Below are 23,232 nucleotides of genomic sequence, written 5' to 3'. Positions count from 1 at the left end.
GCAGTCTCCATCTCTATCATCAAAACACAAAAGAAACTTGGAAACTCTGCACAGAAAAGCACCGACGCAGATTCAGAGTGTGTGTGTGTGTGTGTGTGTGAGTGTGTGTGGGTTGTATCCAAACAGTATGTGTGTGGTAATTAAAATATTATTTAGACGCACCGTGTGCTAATCCGCTGGACATTTGAGAGTGTTCTCATGTATCTGCGTGGCACTTGAACGTGTGTGTTTCTGTGCAGGTTACATCCACACGAGGCAGCTGCACCACTCAATCACCACGGCCAGATAACCAAACGGGCCGCAGCACAGTTGGAGGTTACCATCATGCCCATGTGTTAATTAAAAGCTCCGCTTGGTGCACGGCAGCCAAAATTATCATGGGCATCCTTCAATTAGAAACCCGATAACCTCCAGTAACCAGATGCAGGTGGAGCCCACACAGCACCGGCCAGGGGAAGCTAACAGCTAACGGCTAATTATAAAGCATGGCCTTCAGCACAGGGGTGGCTCGGTCAGGTTTGAGAAACAGCCCGTTAAAACCGCTGTAAAACTCTTATATATGCAGACCTGTGACCACTTATTAGTCAAGCCTGTGCAAGGTCTGTGTGTGCTGGCCTAACAGCACTACGGCCAAACAAATACATTTGCTTGTTATTGCAAAACGCAGAATGTGACATGCCAAGAATTAGTCATGTTGAACTGCCAAAAGCCAAGAAGAATGAAATTTGAATTAAATAAAAAATTCTAGCTGTCTACAGTGACTAAATCTTCATAATTTGCAGACAGTGATCAGCTGTGAGAGCCAAGTATGCTTGTGAACCATTGTACTGCTGTTTATTATCAGATGATTTTCCATCAGAAGCTGCCAATGATGGTAATGTGTTAGACTGGCCAGATGTTCCCCCATCATGCAGTGCATCTCTTTATGGGTGTCTGTCTAAGTGGTTGGTTGAGTCTGTGTCTTGACTGTGAGTGACAAATGTATCTGCCAATCTATATTTGTCTATGCATCCTTCATCTAGTATCTGGTCATCAGTCAGTCTATTTACTACATGTTGCATATGTTGAACTTCCAGCACATGAGGCTAGATACTGTCTTCAGACCAGAGAGGCTTCAGATGTTTCTGTCCAATTTGTCTTATGTATTTGGATTTATACACATACTACACAGCCTGGACACACAGATTAAAGCTTGATATTGTTGATTGGAAAATGAAACACAGAAAAACTTCAATATAATATTAATAAATCAATGAAAAGTAACCGTCCAGTTTATCATGAGGATGTAAAACGATGCTCCTGTATTCTAGTCTCCACAATTCAACATTTTGTTCTCAAACTTTTATGTTTTTTGTTGTGCTTATTGGCTGCTCAGGCTACATGTTCATATTTCTATTGTAGCCGTGTTTAAAAATAGAAAAGTCTTAACGAGGAGAGGACGATGACCGTGAGACAGGAGGAAAAGTCTGTACGGGGGAATGAATGTGAGACACACCCTGTGGGAGTTGACTAAAATCAGGAGCTCACTGTACAACAGCAGCACAGGAGCTCGCTTTTCTGACACTTCCAGGTTTCACACACACACACACACACACACACACACACACACACACACACACACACACACACACACACACACACACACACACACACACACACACTCCTTTTCCCTGAATCTCTTTCTCCCCAACTTACTGTCGGTAGTGTCTGAGTCGTTGCTGCTCGTGGAGTATTTTCTCCTCTTCCTCTCGCTCTCCATCTGTCAGGGGGGCGGCAGGCAGGGAAGGAGGGAGGGAGGAATGGGGGGAAAGAGAGAAAAATTATGAGTGAGAAGATGTTCACTATGAAAACACAAGTGCTAATGAAATAATGCGCTGATGGCACCAATCTGTCAGAGCCTCGAGCAGGCGGCCCGCCAGAATAAACTGACTGGATCACCGTTACACATTAGCGCTTCACAATGATGCAGTTGTTCTGTTTCTTCACATACACTGGGAGTCCTTGTACAAGTCCACTGTGAGCTCATCCTGCATTAGTGCTGTATTCACTCAGAGCTATTGTACAAGTCCCTTTTTATGCATTCGCTTTAACACTGTAGGTGCTTCTGTCTGCTCATCACTATAGAACTCAACACAGAGCAAAACAAAACGCCAGCTTGTCTCAAACAGCTAAGAACACTTTTGATGCACTTAACAGCAAACAGGCATTATTTCTATTCTTAGTGAAAAGAGAAGTAAAAACCAACCTCTGGGATGAAGACAGTTTTATTTAATAACCTAATTTCATCCACTTTATTTTTGTAATTATGAGATTGTCTCTGTGCAAACTGAAAAACGATGCTGCTGCTGCCTCTTTTTTAACCTTTTCAAGGAGTTCAACATCAACGAATATGAAATTTTCTCAACGGTAATAAAAACCTTCAGGTTAACAGGGTTCCCTGCAGCGACCACTAGTCTCTATGGAGCAATATATTCATATGGGGACCCCATGTATCTAGTATCTTGTGCACATGCATGCACATTAGCACACCGTCCTGTTTCACCGTTCAAAGCTTCTTTGCATATTGTAATGACAGGAAATTGATTTGTTACACTTCAAGCATTTGTATTGTGAATGTAAACAGAACTCCACAAAGCAAAAATATAAAATGCAACAACTCACCAATTAAAATTTGATTTCATTCATTCTCATCTTGCTCCCTGTGGCTCTGGTTTATGCAGTACATGTATAGTAGGTGTGCAACTAGTCTCCAAATCCACAGATCAGTTTAGACCTCCATTTTTTGTTTTGTTTTGGGTTAAAGGGACATTAAAACACAGATAATCTCACTCTATACTGAACACCTCACAACACACATGACCTACACTCTGAGCTGTCCCTGAACACCTCACAACACACATGACCTACACTGTGTACTGTCCCTGAACAGAACTGATTCTCTCTTTATGAATAAACTCACACAGACAGTAAGAAAGAGAAGTCGTACAACATAAAGAAGTAAAGTCTGGAACAGAAACAGCAGATTGTTCTGACTGAACGGAAACTGGCATTTCCTCCGTAAACTGAACAGACGAGAGCGACCAAATAAATGAAGCAAAGAGCAGCTCAGGAAGAAGAAAACACAAATAAAAACAAACACAAAACTTTGGTTTAAAACAGTTAGAGACAGAAAGAGATGCTCGGGGTTGTGGTCGGTCGAAGGCTTCAGGTAAAAAACATGCAGTTTTAATATGATGCTACATTATGATTAAAGGCTAAATATCAGTGTGGGAAAAGAGAAAAACCGCCTGAAGAAATGTTTGATCTCCTCCCCTGGTGGAGTGCTGGTGGCTCGATGGTCAAAAGGGAGAAAATATATTGAGTGCCACTACGAAGAAAAAGGGAGGGCAGGGGTCAAGAGAGTCTGAAAGAGAGAGGAACGAAGCAAAAGAGACTGTGGCCGATGGAGTCAAGAAGTCAAAAGGACGTTTTAGCATACTGCCAGAGCGAGGCAGGGAAGTCAAAGGAGGGGGGAGGTGGGTTCCAACCTCCAGTGTGGGGAGCAGAGATTTATGTGGCTGTAAAACCAGGCTATTCCCTCTCATATAGAGCTCTTCCTGTATCCTGGCCTCCCGCCTGCCCTGTGCACACTTAACTATACTGACATTTATGCTGACACAAAAACACATCGCCTCTTCGCTGCCTCTGACTATTTCCATTCCCAACTCCTGCCACCTCCTCCGTCTCCTCTCTTCCTCCGTTACAACAACAGGGACACAGGAGCCCGCAGAGAGAGGTTAAGTACGTTATTGACTTCGTCAGCCTCGCTCACTTCTCGCTCACTTCTCGCTCCATCTTTCGACCTCTTTCCATCCGTCTCGCTCTTCCTCATCTTCCCGCCTTTGCCGACAGCGGTTAAGTCCATCATGGACGTGCTGCAGCTACGTCTGTCTGACTTGGATCCATGTCAGGGTTTCCCCGTGCCTCCTAACTTCTCAGACAACCCACTTAACACACTCAGGGTACAACGTTGGTGTTAGTATTTCTTAAAGTAGTCCAGTCACTTTTTTCCTGACCACCCAGAAGGAAACGTGAACACCAGGAAAAAAGTGACATAAAATAGTTTGGAGGTCGTATTCGTTCGAGCTGCCACCTAAATGAGTCACTTTCGAAGTTGTTTGGAGGTTTTACAACAACAGAGGTATTTTGTGGCAGAAATGAAATGGGCTTAACCAAACACAGAGGATAAATACATTCAATTTTGGTCAGAACTATTTACTCAGGTGTCTCCCATTTGGGTATTTGGAGGCTATACCTGTGGCTACAGCTGTGGAGGGGTTTTCTTCATGCTCAGTTTAACCGAGCGGGGCTCCATCCATCAACTTGATGGCTCTGACTTGTTGCAACACGACATAAGAAACTCCACTAATTTAAACGGATATGAAAAGCACTTATCGTGAGCTTGGCTGCATTTTAATGTTTCCCAAATGTTATAAAACTGAATGTTTGGGTTTGGGAGACGACGGAGGATCTTACAGATCAGCTGGTCCTACGGCAGCTCCCAGGTTAAATCTCTTTGAATCTCTAACAACCAGCGGGGACATGAGGTGAGGTGCTGTATGCCAAGAAATGTGAGACGATGTGAGATGATTGTGGCAGTAGATGCACAGTTTGTGGACATCAACAACAGTTTAATGATTAGATTGATGATTGATTATGACTTTAACCTCTTTGTTTGTGTTCATCTCCCTCAGCAGCGTGTTGAAACTTTAAAATACCTGACGTCCTCTGCCAGAGTGAAACACTGCTCTAATAAATAAACGTACTGGGATCTGTCACACTTGAAAACTCTGTCCTCCACTTAGGGAAAGTCTCTAGTTTTATATTATACTTCATTCATCACTAATCATACTAAATGTGCACACTCACGTCCAGGACGACTGATTATTATCATTACTGTACGATACGTTTCATATTATAGTGACTATTAAGCAAGAGGAACACACATCCATTGCTTCAACCTCTAAATCTGCACTTGTTGCTCACACAGGTATGACAAGCAAAACGCACACAGACAGCTCTTAAAGTCTACGGCTGATGGAGTTCATCTTTATGTGTTAAAAGATTGAGCTTTAAACGTCTCAATAAGTCGGGCTGTGGTGCTTTAGAACTGAATCAGAATCTAGTTTATTTTCAGAAGACTACTTTGGTTAAAAATAATTACCTAGAGCATCAGTCACAGTCTCCTTTCTGTTCATCAAGGTCTCACGTTCTCTGCTGCTACTTAAAAATTAGTCAGAACTCTTTAATCCACTGTAGATATTTTTATGCCAATTATTTCACAACAGGTTTTGCATTTAACACATGCTCCACACTTCAGTTTGGAGTAATAACTTGGATTTAGTCAACCAGACTCTTGTCTTCACATTTTCACACTGATGTATCAGTCAGCTTGTGGCTAGCTGCTGACATTTGGTTTTCATTTGGTTTGCTGACAATGCGAACCAGCCGTTGCTCGGTAAAGTGCGAAAATCCAGAAACTTATTCCCTGTTGTGTGAAGACAGGCCTCAGTGATTCTCCCTGTAATTTCGTTTTTTGTTATAGCAGCACTTGGGAAGTAATTTTGATTTTGGTTGCATGTCTGTCCCAGTTTTGGTTCCACTCTCGCTGTTTTAGCTGTAAAACCATTCTTGGGATGCCTGTTGTGATAAAAACACTACTTGCTTGATTGTAGACTTACTGAGAAAGGAAAATTGGACTGAATTATAAGAATCTCTCTCAATTGTGCACCGTTTATTTGTGCTGCAACGTTCTGCATTGACCAGGAAGATTTTAATATTACTTAGTAAAGGTAATGGCGTTTCTATTCCAGGTATCTCCACTGGCTGGAGAAGGGTTCAGTGTCTCTGTGACGTGCAGCTGTCATGGAGGGTGAACCTGTGATCGTAAGCTGACAAGACAGTCTCTTTAACTTCTTGTCCTGGTGGCAGCGCAGCATTTCTAAGAGCGTGTTTAAGGGCAGAACCGCTGGCCCGGTAAAGTGAAAGGACTGATGCTAATTGGAAATGTCACCATAGCTCCTTAAAATCCCCCTCCCTCCATTTTTGGAGCCAGATCACCTAAGGCACAAGGCAGAGTAACAGCTCTGCAACTGTCAGGAAAAGTCTCGGGTTCATTTTCTCCATCGTTTTGGCCCACTTTCCCTCGTTCTTCCTCTCCACCTGATACCTCTCTCTTTCTTTCCACGCCATCTGCCTTCCTTAGTTTACATGTCTACGGTACGTCTCTCTTTCTCACACGCGCTTCACACAACCCTGTTTCAATCAGTCCAGTGAACCAGAGCTCAGACTGTGGATTGAGATATTTTTTGTCCTCTGGAGAGACGGAGTGGGTGAAGGGAGGAAAGGGAGACGGGAAAGCCTCACAAATGTACAACTTTATCTGAATCAGTCCAGTGAACCAGGCTGCAGGTTGAAAGTGGGTTAGTTCCTGAGCACAAAGAACGATATGAAAAGAGACACGAGAACAGAAAGAGAAGAGAAATATAGAGCGATGTAGAGACAAACAGCTTCTACCTCCAGACCCAGAGCTCATACAATGTCATTCTACTTCCATTTTGCTGAAGCAACAACTGTACTTAAAACGACCTCTTTCCAATTTAACATTTACTGTTCAAAACCAGGTTGAGTAAACGTTTCCATTAAAAAACCCACTATGGTGAAAACTGATGTCTTTTAAATCTGCGGCTGCCGCTGACTCAGTGGGTCGACCAGCGTCTGGTCGTCGCTGAACGTCTGTCAGCCTGGTTCTTGCAGTGACCCCCGTCTGTGGCTTCTCAACAGATTCAGCGTGTTCACTCTGACCGGCTACAACTTTTATCAGACGTCTTCTTGACTAGAAGTTATAAACCGGAAACACAGTAGGTGCTGCACCACCTGACGTAGTCCAGGTGAAGGTTTCACTTTGAGTGGGATACAGTATGACGCTCTGATGTACCACATCTTAGAATACCTGATAATTAAATACTGTTGTAGTTGTTTATGTTCAGAAACTAGATGAACTCTCAGTAATCATTGTTTTAAACATGCTGTGGACTTTATCCACTTTTTTAACAGAACAGAAAATGATTCTGCAAAAATTCATTCTTCATTTGACTCATTTATTTTAAACAAAAGATCATAAACATGAACTGGGTCAGTTTCCTTAAGTCTCGTATGTAGGTGAACCGTGTCGACAGGTGCAAATGGAAGTTTTATTTTAAAAAAATCAATAAAGAAAATGATTGTTAGTTGCAGCTCTAGCACTATATAACAGTGAGGGACCGGGTTGTATTATACTGCCTTAATATACTAGTGGTTTTTGCTGCAGTATGTTCTCATACTGTACCAGCACTATGCAAACCTGCACTCTGTCAGAACTGAAGCAAAACAATAGCTGGAGGCCAGTACCTGTCAGACTCAATGAAACCATGTTATATGAGCGAGAGAGCACTATCAAACACAATGAAATACAAGCACGTTGTGAAATAATGTGGTTTTGGTGTGGCAGATCATTTCTGACATATAAATAATAAATCTCCTGACTAAATGAGGGAAGGAATGAAATTTGGAAACCTGCAGAGGAAACTGAAGAGGAATCAAAGATCCAGAGATCAATATATGAGAGAGATCATCAGTCAGGATAAGAGGAGCGATCTCCCAAAAGATGGAGCAAGAATGAGTTAGTGGACAAACACCCGGACAGCGAGCCTGGAACGCAAAGACAAACACAAGAGTCGACAGGATCCACTCTGGAAGTAACTGAAGACAAAAAGGATCCGCTCATCTCCACACAAACAAAGTTTAATTTCAAACTGACTTATTCACAACACATCCTACAAACCTGGGCTCCTTAAACCTCCTCATCTCTGATCAGCACGCTATATTAAACACAAGTGGTTTTTCTAATGAACTAATTAATCTAAATAAAAAGCTTCTGGTGTGAGTTTGAACTCCGTCTTAAAGCTCACAGCAGAATCTGTTCAACTCATTTCTCCAACCTGTAGTGCAAATATTGTCTGGTGTAGGAAGAGAAGCATTAAGTACGAGGATACATAGGATGTTCATGAATACAGTAACAGAGAGCAGGAAATAAACAACAACATTAACACACACACACACACACACACACACACAGTAAACTGTAACTGTAACTGTCGGCGTGCTGTCCTCTGTCTTCCAGCCAAGATACGTTGCATTAAAGAGTGGCCTCGTTTTCATGCATGGCTCAGATCAGCCTGAGGCAATGAACAGCAGCCAGACCGTGTACACACACACACACACACACACACACACACACACACACACACACACACTCACAGAAAGTGGTCAGCAGCACAGCTAATAAGTGAAACAGCATTATTTGATGAGACTGATTCAAAGACATGGTCCCTCTGCTGAAGGTTAAGATGTAAATATGAGAACAGACCAGATTAAATCCAACTATCTGACTTTATTTAGTCCATCAGGTCCATTTGTGTTTATACAGTTTCTTAAAGGTGTACTGGGCTGACGGAGCTGGCTGAAGTTAACCTACATGTCACAGAACTGACTCTAAGAACAATAACAGGTGTTCACACATGTTGGGCGACCCGGGGTGTGTGAGGGTTTTAACTTTTAATTATTTAGATTATAAACCGTGTCCTGTCTATTACTGTGTGTGATGTCCACCATATCAAACCATAGCTCAGTATTATCATGTGCAAACCCAAATGGAAACTATCCGACAGACACAGCTGCCATTTAATTTTCCTTCAGACTTTCAGCTTGACGATAGACATTTATTCACTGAGGCACAAATCTCACCCTACAGCAATGTTTCTGTCACATGGTGTGATGCTTTGCATTCCTCTGCACGCACAGACAACGCCAACAGAGGCAAATATGGAAGAGACATAATGTTACACAGATGATTATTAACAGGAGGAAGACTGCGACCAGACAGATCGAGGAGGTTGCACCTGAAAGAGCGGCGGCACCTGTCACACGGACACTGGCTGTTTGTCTCATACAAGTTCCCACAACCAACTGGAACACAACTTATACAAGAATCATGTCAAACAGAACAGACTCCAGCGACACAATATGGACGTCCATCTAAAAACAGTCAAAACATTCCGATTTCACTCTGTCGCCGTTTTTCAAACTAACAGATAGCCTCCCTCTGCTCTCATTTTAATACTCTCTGCTGGTGTGAGACACGTTTTCTGTGCATAGTTTAGTGTCGTCCCAAAACATTTACGATAAGACAAACAGCGAGAAGGCTGACTAATGCATGCTGGGAAAGCCAAGTCGCCTAGGGAGTTAATTAACTGGCCAACTATCACACTGCCAAGAGCATCATGTCTGACTGAGCGATTAAAAGACCAGATCAGAACCGATCGGGCCTGAGAAAAAAGCCTCATCTGGACACGAACTGCAGGTGGAAAATGAAAATCAGGCGTCAGCTCCTGAAAACACCAATAACCCAGTTTGGATGTCGGAGTTTTGTCCGATGAAAACAGCTGCTGCTGCTCCAACACCAGCCGCGTACAGTTGAATAATGACTGTTGCTGGGTGTCGTCACACTCCCAGAGTGTTGATTCAAGCTTATTCACACAGCGGAGCAGTTCTTTGTTTTAGCTTTGCTCATTTGTGCACCTGCACCTGAAGATCCAACTCGAATGTGATTCATTTTTCTGTATCATGATCCCGTCCTCTGAGAACATGTGTAAAAGATCCGACTGACAAAGATTTTTAAATAATTTATTTAAGTTAATTGGACTTGTGTGTTGTACTTTGTGAGCCGTGATTTGTTTGTAGCTTATTATTTGATTTACTAAAGGTTTCAATGAAGTGATTCAGTTCTTCTTTACAAACACAGGTTGGTTCACAGCTTTTAATTCTACCAGAACCAGACGCTGTACAGGAATGATGACATCGGCTAAACCCACAAAAACAAAAAAGAAACTCGGCTTTCAGTATTATCTGTCATTTCAGCGTGGAGGTGAAGGTGGGTTTAGTTGAAGCCCACATCAAATCATTCAGTCAGTGCGACCGAAGTAGACGTGGAGACGTTTCAAATCCTGTTTTTACTTCTAAATCATCATATTGGAAAAGTTGTATTAGAATTCTGCAGCTGATCCTGATGAAGAAATATTAATATTATTATTTATTATATTTTTCCTTTAGATTTCCTGTGAATTATGTCACATTCTCACGTTCCTGTGATTTTGACTCGACAGAACTTGTTGCCAATATAAAACTCTTCCCACTGAAGCTCTACCAGATTCCTAGAGTGTTGTTAACAGGCAGAGCTGCAACAAATCGTTTCCTAATAATCCATTAATCATTTGCACTTAAGAAACAGACTGAAACCCGGAGGATATTCTATCTACATGTAAACAGAGACCTGGGGCCCCGTGAAGCATAAATTAATGAAGCAGCTAATGGTTCAACATTTTATTAATCAGTGATCGTGAAGACAAATCACACCAAACTTTATTCTGAATGATAAGACAGGATGTTAGTGAGACTCTCTGTCTCTCTGTCTTCCATCTTCCTAATCCGTCTGACTGGCCGTGTCCCATTTGTCATTCTGTCCACCCGTCTGTCTGCCTATAAGCTTGCCATCTGTCTTTCTGTCTGTCTGACTGCTTGACTCTTTGCCTTTGTGCCCGTCCACCCATTTGCCTGCCATCTGTTTGTCTGTCTGCAAGTATGTCACCCCTATGCTGGGCTGTCTGTCTCTCTGCGTGTCTGTCTCTCTGTCTCCCTGTAGATGACAGTGCATTTACTTCTGCAGAGACGCTGGTGAGCGTCTGGGTCCTTCTGCAGCACTTTGCAGCACTTAAGGTCAGAACACAACAATGGCTGCTCCATGATAGTGATCTATTATTAAGAGACTGTAGCTGCAGAGGCACAGCAGGCAACACACACACACACACACACACACACACACACACACACACACACACACACACACCTCTGTGATGAGTAGGCAGTCTGGCTGTCAGAGGAAACAGACAGATCCATCAACAATAAACAGTTACTGACAGCTGGAACATCTGGACACACACACACACACAGATATCCAGCACTTTGAGCTTTTTATGTTTTCTGCACAAACAGCATAAACACAGTGTCAACAATGCAGGTGATGAAGGTGCCGCAATGCCTGCTTCCACAGACACACACACTGAAATGACACAAGCATCAACAACAATCACACACACACACACACACACACACACACACACAGCTGGCCAGTGCTCAGAGCTTGAAGAGCCAGAGGTCAGGCAGTTTGATAAAGAATCCTTGCATATAAATTGCTTCATAACAAGTCATCTCTCCGAGGCTACATCTGTGTGTGTGTGTGTGTGTGTTTGGAGAAGTGTGTTTCTGTGTCCAGGGAACTGTTTTCTGTATCGGTGTATTTGTTGTGTGTGTTTATTTGTGCACCTGTGTGTCTTCCCTTCCCTATTATCCTGTGTGTGTGTGTGAACAGAGACCTGCCTGCCTGGGGAACAAAAAGCTAAAAAAAATGTTAAAAGCCTTGAGGAACTAAGAAAATACCGAGTTCTCCAGTTCTTACTTTTCCACTTTTTGTTTCCTTCGGTCTCTTTTCCACTTTCAACCTCTCCCATCATCTCCCTCCACTCTCCTGTCACCTGTCCATCATCTACTCTCCACCTCTCCCTCGTCGTCCCTTCCTCCCTCTCTTCCCTGTTCTCAACCTACTGACACAGAATATTTCCTCTTCTTTATGGGGAAAAGTGACGGGCAGGATGAAATGGGATGGACAGGAGTGTGTGTGTGTGTGTGTGTGGACCACTTGTCTGTGCAGTGCTAATGTGTGTACAAGCAAGAGAGCAACAGCTAGAAGGCATGCAGGGAAGACTGCAGCACACACACACACACACACATCTGAGTCTATTTTCACTTTCTTTCCTCCACTATCCTCCCCAGCTCATCTTCCACACACACACAGCTATTTTTGGACAGAACCACTAGAGAGAAGGTAGGCAAAAGAGAGAGGTTCACAGCAACGAGTTTGACAGGTGTAGAGAGAAAGAGCACCAAAGAAAAGAATCACAAAGAATTCTAAAGTGAGGTTGAGAGACCAGGGAGAGAAAGAGAACAGAGAGTGAGAGACACATGAGACACAGAGAGAGAGAGAGAGAGATGCAGAAATAGGGCAACTATTATGAATGAGCTGAAAGAATCTAAATGTCAGGGTGTGTGTGTGTGCGTGCATGTCTTTGAATGTGTGTGTGCACACAATGTAAAGATGCAAACCAACCTACCCCCACAGCTGAACATGCACACATATTTCTCTTGCTCAGTGTGTGGATACAACTGGCACAAATCCATCCTTCAGCACTGACATTTGAAGAGAAAGAGCTGATTCTTGTTGTGTCTTGTCTGGATGAAGCGCTGTAGTATAAATACTGTATGCAGCTCTCCTATTTGGACGCGTCATTTCAAGAAAGAAGATTTCCCTTCAGCGAATCGTCTGACACTAAAATGCTAATGATGTGGGAAAACATGCTGAATATCCAGTAGAATACTGAAAACTGGATGGCAGCGCTATGTAGTGCAGCAAACTAACTACAGAATATAAAAAGCCTCCAGGGTCAGCTGTCCATAACAGGCACCAGCGAACTTCAGCAGAATCATTCTGCAAACAGAAAAACACTGAGTAATTATAACGACACGGTGCCAGTTCAAGTGGCTGAGGGAGAGTTTCAAACTACTTTTAATAGCAGATAAACGCTGCCTGGGGAGTCCAACAGCTCTGCCCAGGTTGTAATGCTCATGTCTCCAAACTCTGGTGCATCAACTGTTTTGTCTCCTTGTTATTAATAAACTCTCAGAACAACAGGACTCTGTCCTCGGCCCCTTGGGTGAGATGAGAAAACCCGTGAATACCAACAAACATCCATGGTGAACTTGTGGTGAACCCCCCTCCTGGAGTCAGACAACTGCACCTTAACTTCAGGATCATTTAAAAATAATAATCAAAAGCTAAAATAAAACCCTCTCTAGATTCTGGACTGTGATTAAACACGACTCACGTGCAGCAGAAACCGCTGCAACAAAACGGTGGAAACCACAAATAAACCACAACATGGAGTTTGACTTCTCAGCCGGCGAGTTTAATGACGCACTCACGACCTCGCTCAATAACACGCGCCCCCCCTCCCGACATCTCCCGACTGACTGGAAAGCTCAGAGCCACTTAAGAGCAGTCATGAGTCACTCTGTGATGCTGATATCACCATCACCATTCCCATCAGCCCTCTCCCCTGCGGTCCACCCCCGCCTCCCGCTGAACGCTCCACAGGGAACCGCTGGATGGAAGGAAGCTCGCTCCTCATGTCAAATCCAGGAGACTGTTGTCTCTGTAAAGTGAATTAGTTTTCTGGTATTTCTCTCAGGGGAGCGGAGCTTCTCTTAGTGAAGTGTAAAATAACACTGAATCAAAAGAGAAGCGCTCTCTGAGCTGCAGAACACAAACTGTGGAAGAATTAAACTTGAACTGAAGAATTTACAGATCAGTCCTGAACGAAAAGTGCTGCACATTTCACGTTTTATACACGGGGGGGGGGGGGGGATACAGGTGGCAGATGTCACTCTCCAGCAGTTATCAGCTAAATTTAGCTCATTTAAATTGATTTTATTTTGGTAGCATTCATTAGCATGTTGACACTTCACGCACGAAGCACAGTTCCACCTTTATTTGTGCACACTCAAACAGAAATAAGCAAATTAGGCCAGTGTTCCCACCACATGTAAAATCCTGCACACAGTGCAATTAAAACGAACCCATACAAAGTCTGCAAGTTGCTTTTACACAATTCAATTTTACAGCAGCTGGAGTTACACATATTCACAGCAACCTGTTAAATCACTGCTAAATGTACGACTGTAAAAGCAAACGGGATCTGCAGCATCAAGTCTCACGGTCCTTTAACGAGCTGCAACGGCTTCAATATATTTCAACCAGTGTGAGCCAGATGGTCCAACAGTCCCCTCACACAGTCCCAGGGTGGGAATTAGGACAATATCTGTAACTTGTGCTTTGTTTAACATTTACTTTACTGAGAGGCCACCTCTCGTCTACAGGAACACGTTCCCACGATGAAAACCTGTGGAGGAGGGTCCTGTTAAGAAAGAGCATTTAAATAAAGAGCTCAGCACAGGTCAGCCTCAGGACCAGAGTGACTGGTGGTCACCGTTATTATAAGAGTGAAGTAAGGACGTAAAGAAATTAGATGAATTATGGAAGAAGCTCTTCAGTTACACACACACAGTAGAATTAAACACAGTATGGACACCGGAGAGGCATCGTGTCAAACAAACAAGCCAAAGAAACCAAATAGATTTCCTTTATCACCTTTCTGGCTCCAACCACCACAACATTAACACAATATTTATTGATGCTGCCGCTGCTCATGCTGCTGCCGCTGCAGGAACGAGAGGGAGGGGAAGAAGAAATGAGCGAAAAGGTGGGAAAAGAAAAAAGCAGGAAGAGGCTGAGGTCCAAATGATTTTCTAACTGAGCCTCCCGCTCCGTCTCCTGAAATCTGCTGACAAACAATGAAGGAGGTGAGTCGGAGCCAACAAGGCTGGGGCTCTGCCAGAAACCCAGGAGGAGAGAGAGAGAGCACGAGGGGGGAGGACAGGTGGGAGGAGGGGGAGAAAGAAACACAGAGAGCGATGGAGGGTTGATCTATCGCTCCTGTCTCCGCTGCCATCAGGAGTTCATTAGCTCCTGGAAAGGAGTGAAGGGGGGAAGAGAAGGACGGAGAGATGGAGGATGAGCACTCTGCCCTTCACTCCCAGTGACCCCGACCAGCACCTTGTTTATCCACCTGCACCCCCCCTCCTCCACCGCTTCTGTCTTTCATGCTGCCCTCCCTACATCCTGTCTCTAACTCCTTATCTCCCTGCCGGCCTCACCCTCTTCCTCCCCTCCTGCTCCTACTCCCTCTGTTCCTCTCCTCGTCACCTCTCACCTTTCTACCTTATTTCATCACAAATTGATTATTTATTATATTTTTGTTCGTAACGAGAAGTAAAAACGTGTGAGAGCGAACGCGTTGAGCTCCTATCGTGGTTTTATTCATCTCAAGGTCTCAAACATATCAAGAACAAATTAAATGCTCCGGGATGAATAAGAAGCCTGTTACCATACTGGATTACCGGGTGTTCGAACAGCTAAGGAAGGTCTGACATACTGTTTCTATCTGTTGTTTACTCGCCCTCTTTCTCTTCACAAACACACACACACACACACTCTTCCATCAGCAGTTCAGGCAGCATCTGTCAGCCTGTCCATCAATGAGCTTACAGCCGTCAGACTTTTTTATTTTTTCCTGAAAGGAGAGTAGGCGTCAGCAAGCAGCCACAGAACGAACGCTCTTACATCTGAGATGAGACGGGAGCGTGGAGCCGGAGGAGAGTAGCACGTCTTAATACTCGTTTATAATCCAAACTAAGATCTTCTCTAACCCAAACCAAACCTTACACAGGACTCTGGACTCGAACTTTATATACTATTACACTAAAGATATTTTATGGATATTAGTCCTCCTGGTTGTATCTTTGGTTACTGTTTGGCTTTTCACTCACCACAATCATATGATGATCCTGTCACGTGAAAGAGGATCACGTGGCTGCAATTAACAACTTTTATTGTTGATTAATTAATTAATCTATTAGTTTTTTTGCCAATAAAACACCAGCAAATTGTGAAAAAAGTCCCCAGAGGTCAACACGAGTCTTTCAAACATCTTGTTTTATCTGATTACCATTGCAAAACCAACATACCATCATATAACAAAAGAGGAAACCTGAACACCTGACACATTTTAGAAACTGAAACCTGAATGTCAGCGATAAACTCACTGAACCATTTAAGCTGCGTCATTTCATTTAATGGACACAGTTCAATTTATACCATCTTAGGCTGCAAGTAACAACTTCATCTGATAAATCTGTTCTTTACTAATTAATCTGACCAACGGATGAGAAAAAACACATTCAATCACCATAACATCTATAAATTCTTTGTTTTTAGTCTATTTCCAATTATAGCTCAGCGAGTGCAGAAGCAGAAACCAGAAGAGGTTTTGTGGTTTGTGAATAAAATGATTAAGATTTACATAAATATAAATTATAACCCTCTAGTGGAAAAAACATCTGCTGCATCATAAAGTTCTTTGCTCTTATTCAGTCACCAAGGGAAGTTTTGCAGGATAAAAAGTTATGAAGCACCTTCGCTCATTTCTCCTGCAAATATCTCTCTGTGAAATATGTGCAGCACTTCCTGCCTCATCTGTGCAGGTGTGCAGACTTTACAATTATCCTTAACTAACAAGGCTGAGTCACAGTGGCACAGGAGAAAAATAAGAAGTTAAAACACCCCCCTCTCCCCTTGAAGTCTGATGTCACCTCCTGCCCACTGAACACTCACACTCAGGAACCGACTAATGAGGTTCTGGGCCAGAGCAGGGTCATCTACTGAGAGCAAACACTGACACAGCGGGAACACGTATCTGCAGCGGGAACCATCCCACAAGCTCAGAGAAAATAAACAAATCTCAGCTGATGATTGATTTCTGCAGGTTCACTGTCACATGAACTCAGTGTTCAGCTGTTTGTATCTGTGAGGCTGCAGAGAAGTCCAGAGACCACATCGCAAATCTGTGATAAACCTGGAAACGGAACATTACAACATGTAAAATAAAGACGAAATCTTCGAGTTCTTCGAGTTGAGTTAGTGTCTCTGTACAAAAAGCTTCTTATTTCCAGGTTTACATGAACCTCTCACAGATAAAGTTACTGTAACGTATTTTATGAAGATAATATTTATATAACTCGGAATCATCAGTCAATTAGTATCGGTCTATTCTTCACACACACACACACACACACACACGATGACAGCACATAAGGAGCTACACACCACCGAGAACACACACACACACACACACACACACACACACACACACAAATCCTCTTTAACGAGTAGTAATACCCTTGTGGCCGACACACTGGTTAGTTAGTTAGTAAGCAGAGCAGATCTGGTGACATGACAGCTAGCTAACGCCTCCGGGCAGCTACACACACACACACACCTCTTCCTCCTCACTACGTAGCTGCTAATGCCATACAACGCACCACGTGGGGGTCCTTACCCCCTTTTCCAGCCTATCAGAGCTCAGCGCTCAACGCAGCAGGCACAAACACACACTCACACATGCGCCCACTCACATGTGCGAGTGTGTGTACACATGTAGGGCTTAAAAGGCCCGCGTGCTCGAGTGTCACATGACACGCTGTGCACGGGGACGGCTGATGGACACACGTTCATTCATTCTTCATCTCTGTGCTGCAAAGATGACAGAAAACACAGTGATGACGAAGAGTGAGGAGGGGAAGGAAGGAAGGAAGGATGGAAGGAAGGATGGATGGGCAGAGGGTGGGGGGGGCAGAGCAGGTTTAAAAAGCAATGGATGAGATGAAGAGCAGCAGGAAAAAGGAGGGACTGAAATATGGATGATTGGCTGGAGGGATGTCATCAGAACAACACAGATGCAAAATGAAAACAGCTCCCATCCCTGTTCAGTCGCCTTGTAAACAACCACTGTCTCCAGGCGAAAGAGAGGAGAGCCTCGAGGGAGGGGGGGGGAGAGAGAGAGGGAGAGAGAGAGAGAGAGAGACAGAGAGAAACAGAGAGAGAGAGAGACAGAGAGAAACAGAGAGAGAGAGAAACAGAGAGAGAGAGAAACAGAGAGAGAGAGAGAGAGAGAATGAGTGAAAAGAAGAAGACAGCTCTGCATCAGGAAAGATATGAAAGACAGAAGGGGGGAGCAGGATTGAGACAGAGTTGTTATGCCCCCACACACCATGACTCATCTCCGGTTTCATACCCAGCAGGAGGAGGGGTGTGTTTACTGTATGTGTGTGTGTGTGTGTGTGTGTGTGTGTGTGTGTGTGTGTGCAGAGTTTGTTGAGAGACACTTTGAAGTGCACGACAGTAGGTGCATCTCTACTAGAATGTGTGTTTAGAGTGAACAAGAGTAGTTGGTGTGTGTGTGTGTGTGTGTGTGTGTGTGTGTGTGTGTGTGGGGTGGGGTGAGGTGGGGGGGCTACTGTCGCAACTGGGAACATTTAACAAATCCCCAGACAGTTCAGGCCTAATTGATTCAATGCTAAAGCCAGAAAAATCTGGAAGAACTGCAGACGTGACCGTGTTTAAAGGAGCAGGTGGCCACAGCACTGACACCTCCACCCAGCATCCGACTCCCAGCATCAGCACCAGCACCCACGTCACGTCCCTGTGTTGTTGTTGTTGTCATCAAGTAAGGATGCAGCAGCCACATTCATCCAGCCCAGGGATACAGATAGTGCTCTGACTTAGGAGGTAAACAGCCACTCCCCCCTCTTCTAAAGCCAGCTAGATCTGCACAGCACGAAGCAGGAGGAGGAGGAGGAGGAGGAGGAGGAGAGGGTGAAGGAGGCAGAGAGTAGCTGCTCTAATTCCTTAATGTGTGTATGTGTGTGGTTGCGTGCTCAGCCTTCCTAAAAGCAGAGCTGCCCCCCCTGGTTTCCCTTCCATCCTTTTTACTGGGGAGTGAAGGGACCCTGCACATCCTCCGGGGACCGTGCGCGCTGGGTGCCACCACCCTGACACCACCCTGATACCACCCTGACAGCACAACTTCTGTCACACTGTGCACCGACTGGGAGCCACACCGCTGCTGCTCCACAGTCTCCTGCAAGTTGCAACTCACATTCCTCGCTCCACTCCTGCAAATGAGCCTATTTGTTGCAATTACGCACAACCCCCCCAGCCTCCACCCCCCAACACCACCACCACATTTGGACTCTCGCCAACTGCCCGCTCTCACACCGGGACGCGTTGATGTCACGTTTGCAGCACAACACGGTCAAGTTCCTCCGGTTCGGAGTTCCCGTGACTCGAAGCTGCAACACGTAGAACCGGGTTCGAGCCGCACGCACCGCGAGCTGCAGCCGCCGACTGCGACCGACGAGCCCGCTGCAAAAGTGCGTACAGAGCCGCTGCTGCTAGCCTAGCACTGGAGGCAGCAAAGTGGATCTGAGAGGTGCTACAACACTCCCACTTTGACATTCGAGCATTTCTCATGTACGTTTGCTTTTTACCTTGGTCGCAGTCAGCGTAGGGTGCAGAGACGTCCTCGGTCCTGGACGGCGGCCGATTCCCAGAGATTAGAGATCATTGGGTGCCAGGCACATGGAGTTGGACGGTGCAGGGTTTAGCACTAGTTTAGTTGCCCACTCGGTGCCCTGGCAGGCAGCTAGCAGTGCTGCTAAACAGCCCCGAGTCTGAATCCACGTTGGGTGACAGGACCGGACCTTCCCCCCCTCGCGGTGCGTTTTGACAGCGCGTCAGCTCCGTGAAACCCGACGAGCGGCTGGAAATCCGGAATAAAATCCCAAAGTAGCAGCCAGACTGAGTTGGAGCCTGTGAGAAGTGAGCACACGCCGCGGAGCCGCCGCCGGTCACGGTGTAGCAGCCTGCGAGGTGCGCACGACGCGGCGCTCACAGGAAAGCATGTCGCATTTTGCAAAAGCGGCTCAAACGTGGTGTCAGAATCCGACCGCGGTGTCCGCTCCGGTGCCCGCGGTACGGGAGGAGGGGACGGACACGCAGGAGGAGGAGCGGCGCACGGAAACAAGAGGATGCTTTATTTCCAAACGATGAGTCAGAAAAAATCGGGAGCTCAGTTTCGCAACGTCCCTCCATCAAAAATCAAACACGGAGCCGAGCTCGTCTTCACTTGCTGCCTTCTCTGCTTCATCCACTCCCGCGGCCGCTGGACGCGCACACGGCTCTGCACGGACGCACAGGCGGGTCTGGTCTCGCAGCCTCTTCCTCCCCCTGCTCTCCGAAAAAAAGACAACACCGAGAAAAATCAGCTTGAAAACTCTTTTGGCGCCATATTTATGGCGTACTTTCAATTCACTGTTACCGCAGCTGCACTTCCTACTCTGAGAAACGCGAGAGGACTGCGCCTCGGAGAGGAGAGCGCGGGCATTGAACCTCCACCTGCCTCCTGACGCACAAATCAGCAGCAGTCCCCTCAGTAGAGCTCATACCGGTGGAGCATTACATAACTTAGAATAATCAGAAAGAAGAAGATAATAAACGTGTAAAGTGTGCAGCAGAGTCTGCTTTTTGTCTCTCTGTGGTGTTAATTAACAGGTTCCGGTCGATTTGTGGCTGTTTGGACGTTTTCACCTCTTTTCTGGAACTTTCTCCATCTTAATTCTTTATTCTAGTTCATATTTGGTCGTTCTGTGTCTGTATGTGGTTCTTTTTGCTCATTTTGAATAGATTGTGGTCAACCTGTCTCTATTTTAGGTCTTTTTTGTCTCATTTTGTGTCTTTAACTGGACCAGATGAAGTATTAACTCACAGGCTTCGACCTCTTGGGCCTTTTGCCATTAACCATCACCTAAAATTAAAAATCCAGCATGATAAAGTGTTTCTGCTCAGTATGAGCGTGTTCAGGCTGCAACTCCAACACATCCACATCTCCTCATTTTTCATGTCCAGGTTTCACTTTTTCAAATCCAATCTCATCCGTCCTCAGATTTTTCAGGTGCTAAATTCCACCTGCCGTCTCGATGATTGGCAGCCTTCAGCTCAGTTCAAAGTGAGGGCCTGTGGTTGCACTTTAACTGATAATATCTCCCCACCAGTGATTGATTTGCTCACAGCGATCCAAAGGGAACGGTTGGCAAGTAAATTACCTTCCTTCACATTTCTCTAAAATCTATATTTAAAGGGGAGGAGGCTGTTTGATCGATGTGTAATCTACTACTCACTGTTTCTAAATCACTGTCCTCTGCCTGTTATCAAGCAGGACCACGTTTCACATCTTGTACTTTTTCACAGTCTGCAGAGTTTTTGCAGAGCACATTCCCGCTTTCACAAAGAAACCTGCCTGAATTTCCATCTCATTAAGCTCGTGCAGCTTTTATCTCCACACTGACAGACAGCACATCATCTGAACATCTCGTCTTCGCTCAGCTTTTTTGTGCCTAAAACGTCCGGTCAATACAAATAGCTGCGGAGCCAAGAGGCACGCTGGAATTGAGGTCATTCGGATGAACAAATGGGACGATTCTACTCAAATGAGACGCACGAACCTGCACACGTTTACACTCAGACACTCACACACACACACACTGAGGATGAGACGTCAGGTTCACAAATGCTCGTATCAGCTGGATCAGGTGACACTCAGCAAGTGGAGGGAGACAGAGGAAGAGGAGAAGTGGGTGTGATGCTGTTTTGCACAAAGTGAAATGAGGCGGTGAAGGACACAGAGGAGGGATTTTTCTGGCACACACTCAAATGCAACAGCAGCATCCCAGTCCCCCCCCCCCCTCCACAGGTAGGGAGTGTCCCTGGAGAAAACAGCCTGTGACCCTCTTGATGCTCGTTTTAATGTGCGCTAATAGAATTTCCTGGCTGATGCACACATTGTTTATTTAGAGAGCAGATCCACCCAGATCTGGGTCAAACAGTGGTTGTACTGTGTTTAATGTGCTGGGTGCACCAGATGGGGGGGGGGGGGGGGGGGGGGGGGGGTGTAGGTGCTGCACGTAGCATCAAACCATCGGCCACAGCAGCATAATCAGTACTGTCTGTAGAAGACGATGTCTTCACGCACCTCAGAGAGTCAAGGAATCAAAGTAGAGGAGTACAAGTACAATATAGATACTCTAGTACAGTACAGTACTTATACTGCACCTACCTGTGGTCCCTGATGTTACAGGTGAATAACATTATGATATGTGATATGTGCACATTATACTACCTGATGTGATGAACATGTGGGAGTCTGTAACTGAACTAACAGAGGATTCGACTTGTGAACGTCAGTAATCAGCTGAATACAACATGTAGTTTACAGCACAAACTGTAAAACCAACAGAGACGCGGACGTGTCTTTGATTTGAAGCTGTGGCGTCTGCAGAGCTCCGAAAACACGAAGACAACAAACACAACACTCGTGATTCTTCTCACGTTGAATTCTCTGTTTCACCTTGGGTGAAGTGCACAAGTCAAGTTAATTAGTGTCCAACGTTTTGTCTTTTTCTTCTTCCTCCTCTCAAGAGACATAAGATGTTCAACAAAATCTGTCAGTGCGACGTCCTGATAACATCACACACACACACACACACAGCGTTACGCTACCTTTTCATAACCACACAATGCAGGAAGTGAGATGAACACGAGTGTAGATCGGCACCAACATCTACTATTATTCTAATGTTCCAAACAATGGGTCGGGACTCAGGACCTGAAATAGCACGAAGGACCTACTGCTCCAGCACTAGTTTTTAATTAGTCTGGGTCCCAGGGTGACAGACTACATTTATCACTGGGTCCCAAGACTAAAATGTTTAAACACCCCTCCCTTCTGGGGGGATCACGTCTGTACAATGTCAAATGGAGCCTGATTCCACAGTGTCTGTGTTAATTCTACTGGTGCGACCGTCCTGCTCATCTGGTTCTGTTCCTGAACCAGCAGCTGATGGAGACGTTCCTGAGTCCTGACCTCTGGTTATCGATGTGGCTTCACCTCCAACAGGAGGTTTAGAGGTCTAAAGGAGGTTTTCCTCCTTTGACACCCACTTCAGTCCCAGTTGGTCCCAAATCCTCCACGGACACTTTCTAAAAGCTGGAGGTGCTTCTATCACTGACTGGACGTCCAGTGTAAGATGAAAGTTTATCATTCATTAAATCAAGTGGAGAAGAACCCGGGTTTCACCGTGTTTCATATTATTCAGGTTCAGAGTTAACAGAGCACAGCTCAGCTTAAACATTTATTTTTGAGGAGCTGCTGCTTGATGGAAATAAACGACAGGCTCTCAGTCAGAATAACAAACAGTAGGAAGGTATTATTACTTCTTATCTACAAGGTTAAAGGGACTTTCCTGGAGCTTCAGATCTGCAGCAGCTATTTTTAAAACATGGTTAATGACAAACTTCACTGATCCCGGCCTCTGTGAACCATGTGGATCTGTAACAGGACGTTTCCTTGTTTCCTTGTGTTCACTCGGATGATCTCGAATGTAAAATGTGACCGACTGAGTTTTTCACTTTTTTAAAAATTCAGGTTCATTTTCTGCAGCTGACTCAGCTCTTTTCTCAGTAACCTTGAATCC

At 44.9% G+C, this 23,232-nt stretch overlaps 1 protein-coding gene across 2 annotated transcripts in view; it reads right to left on the bottom strand.

Moving 5' to 3' along the window:
* The window catches only part of jade2 (jade family PHD finger 2), a 157,162-nt gene extending 137,711 nt beyond the window's left edge, over positions 1–19,451 (bottom strand). For both annotated transcript variants that reach the window (XM_026372017.1, XM_026372018.1), the window contains exons 1-2: positions 19,192–19,451; positions 1,696–1,759 (exon numbers count right to left, since the gene is read on the bottom strand). In XM_026372017.1, the coding sequence (XP_026227802.1) occupies positions 1,696–1,759 (64 nt within the window). In that variant the 5' untranslated portion in view covers positions 19,192–19,451. The remainder of the gene's footprint in view (positions 1–1,695; positions 1,760–19,191) is intronic.
* Positions 19,452–23,232: the final 3,781 nt, after the last annotated feature.

This window comes from Anabas testudineus, chromosome 14 (genome assembly GCF_900324465.2).
Source record: "Anabas testudineus chromosome 14, fAnaTes1.2, whole genome shotgun sequence".
NCBI lineage: Eukaryota > Metazoa > Chordata > Actinopteri > Anabantiformes > Anabantidae > Anabas > Anabas testudineus.
This window is presented reverse-complemented; position numbering and strand designations above follow the sequence as displayed.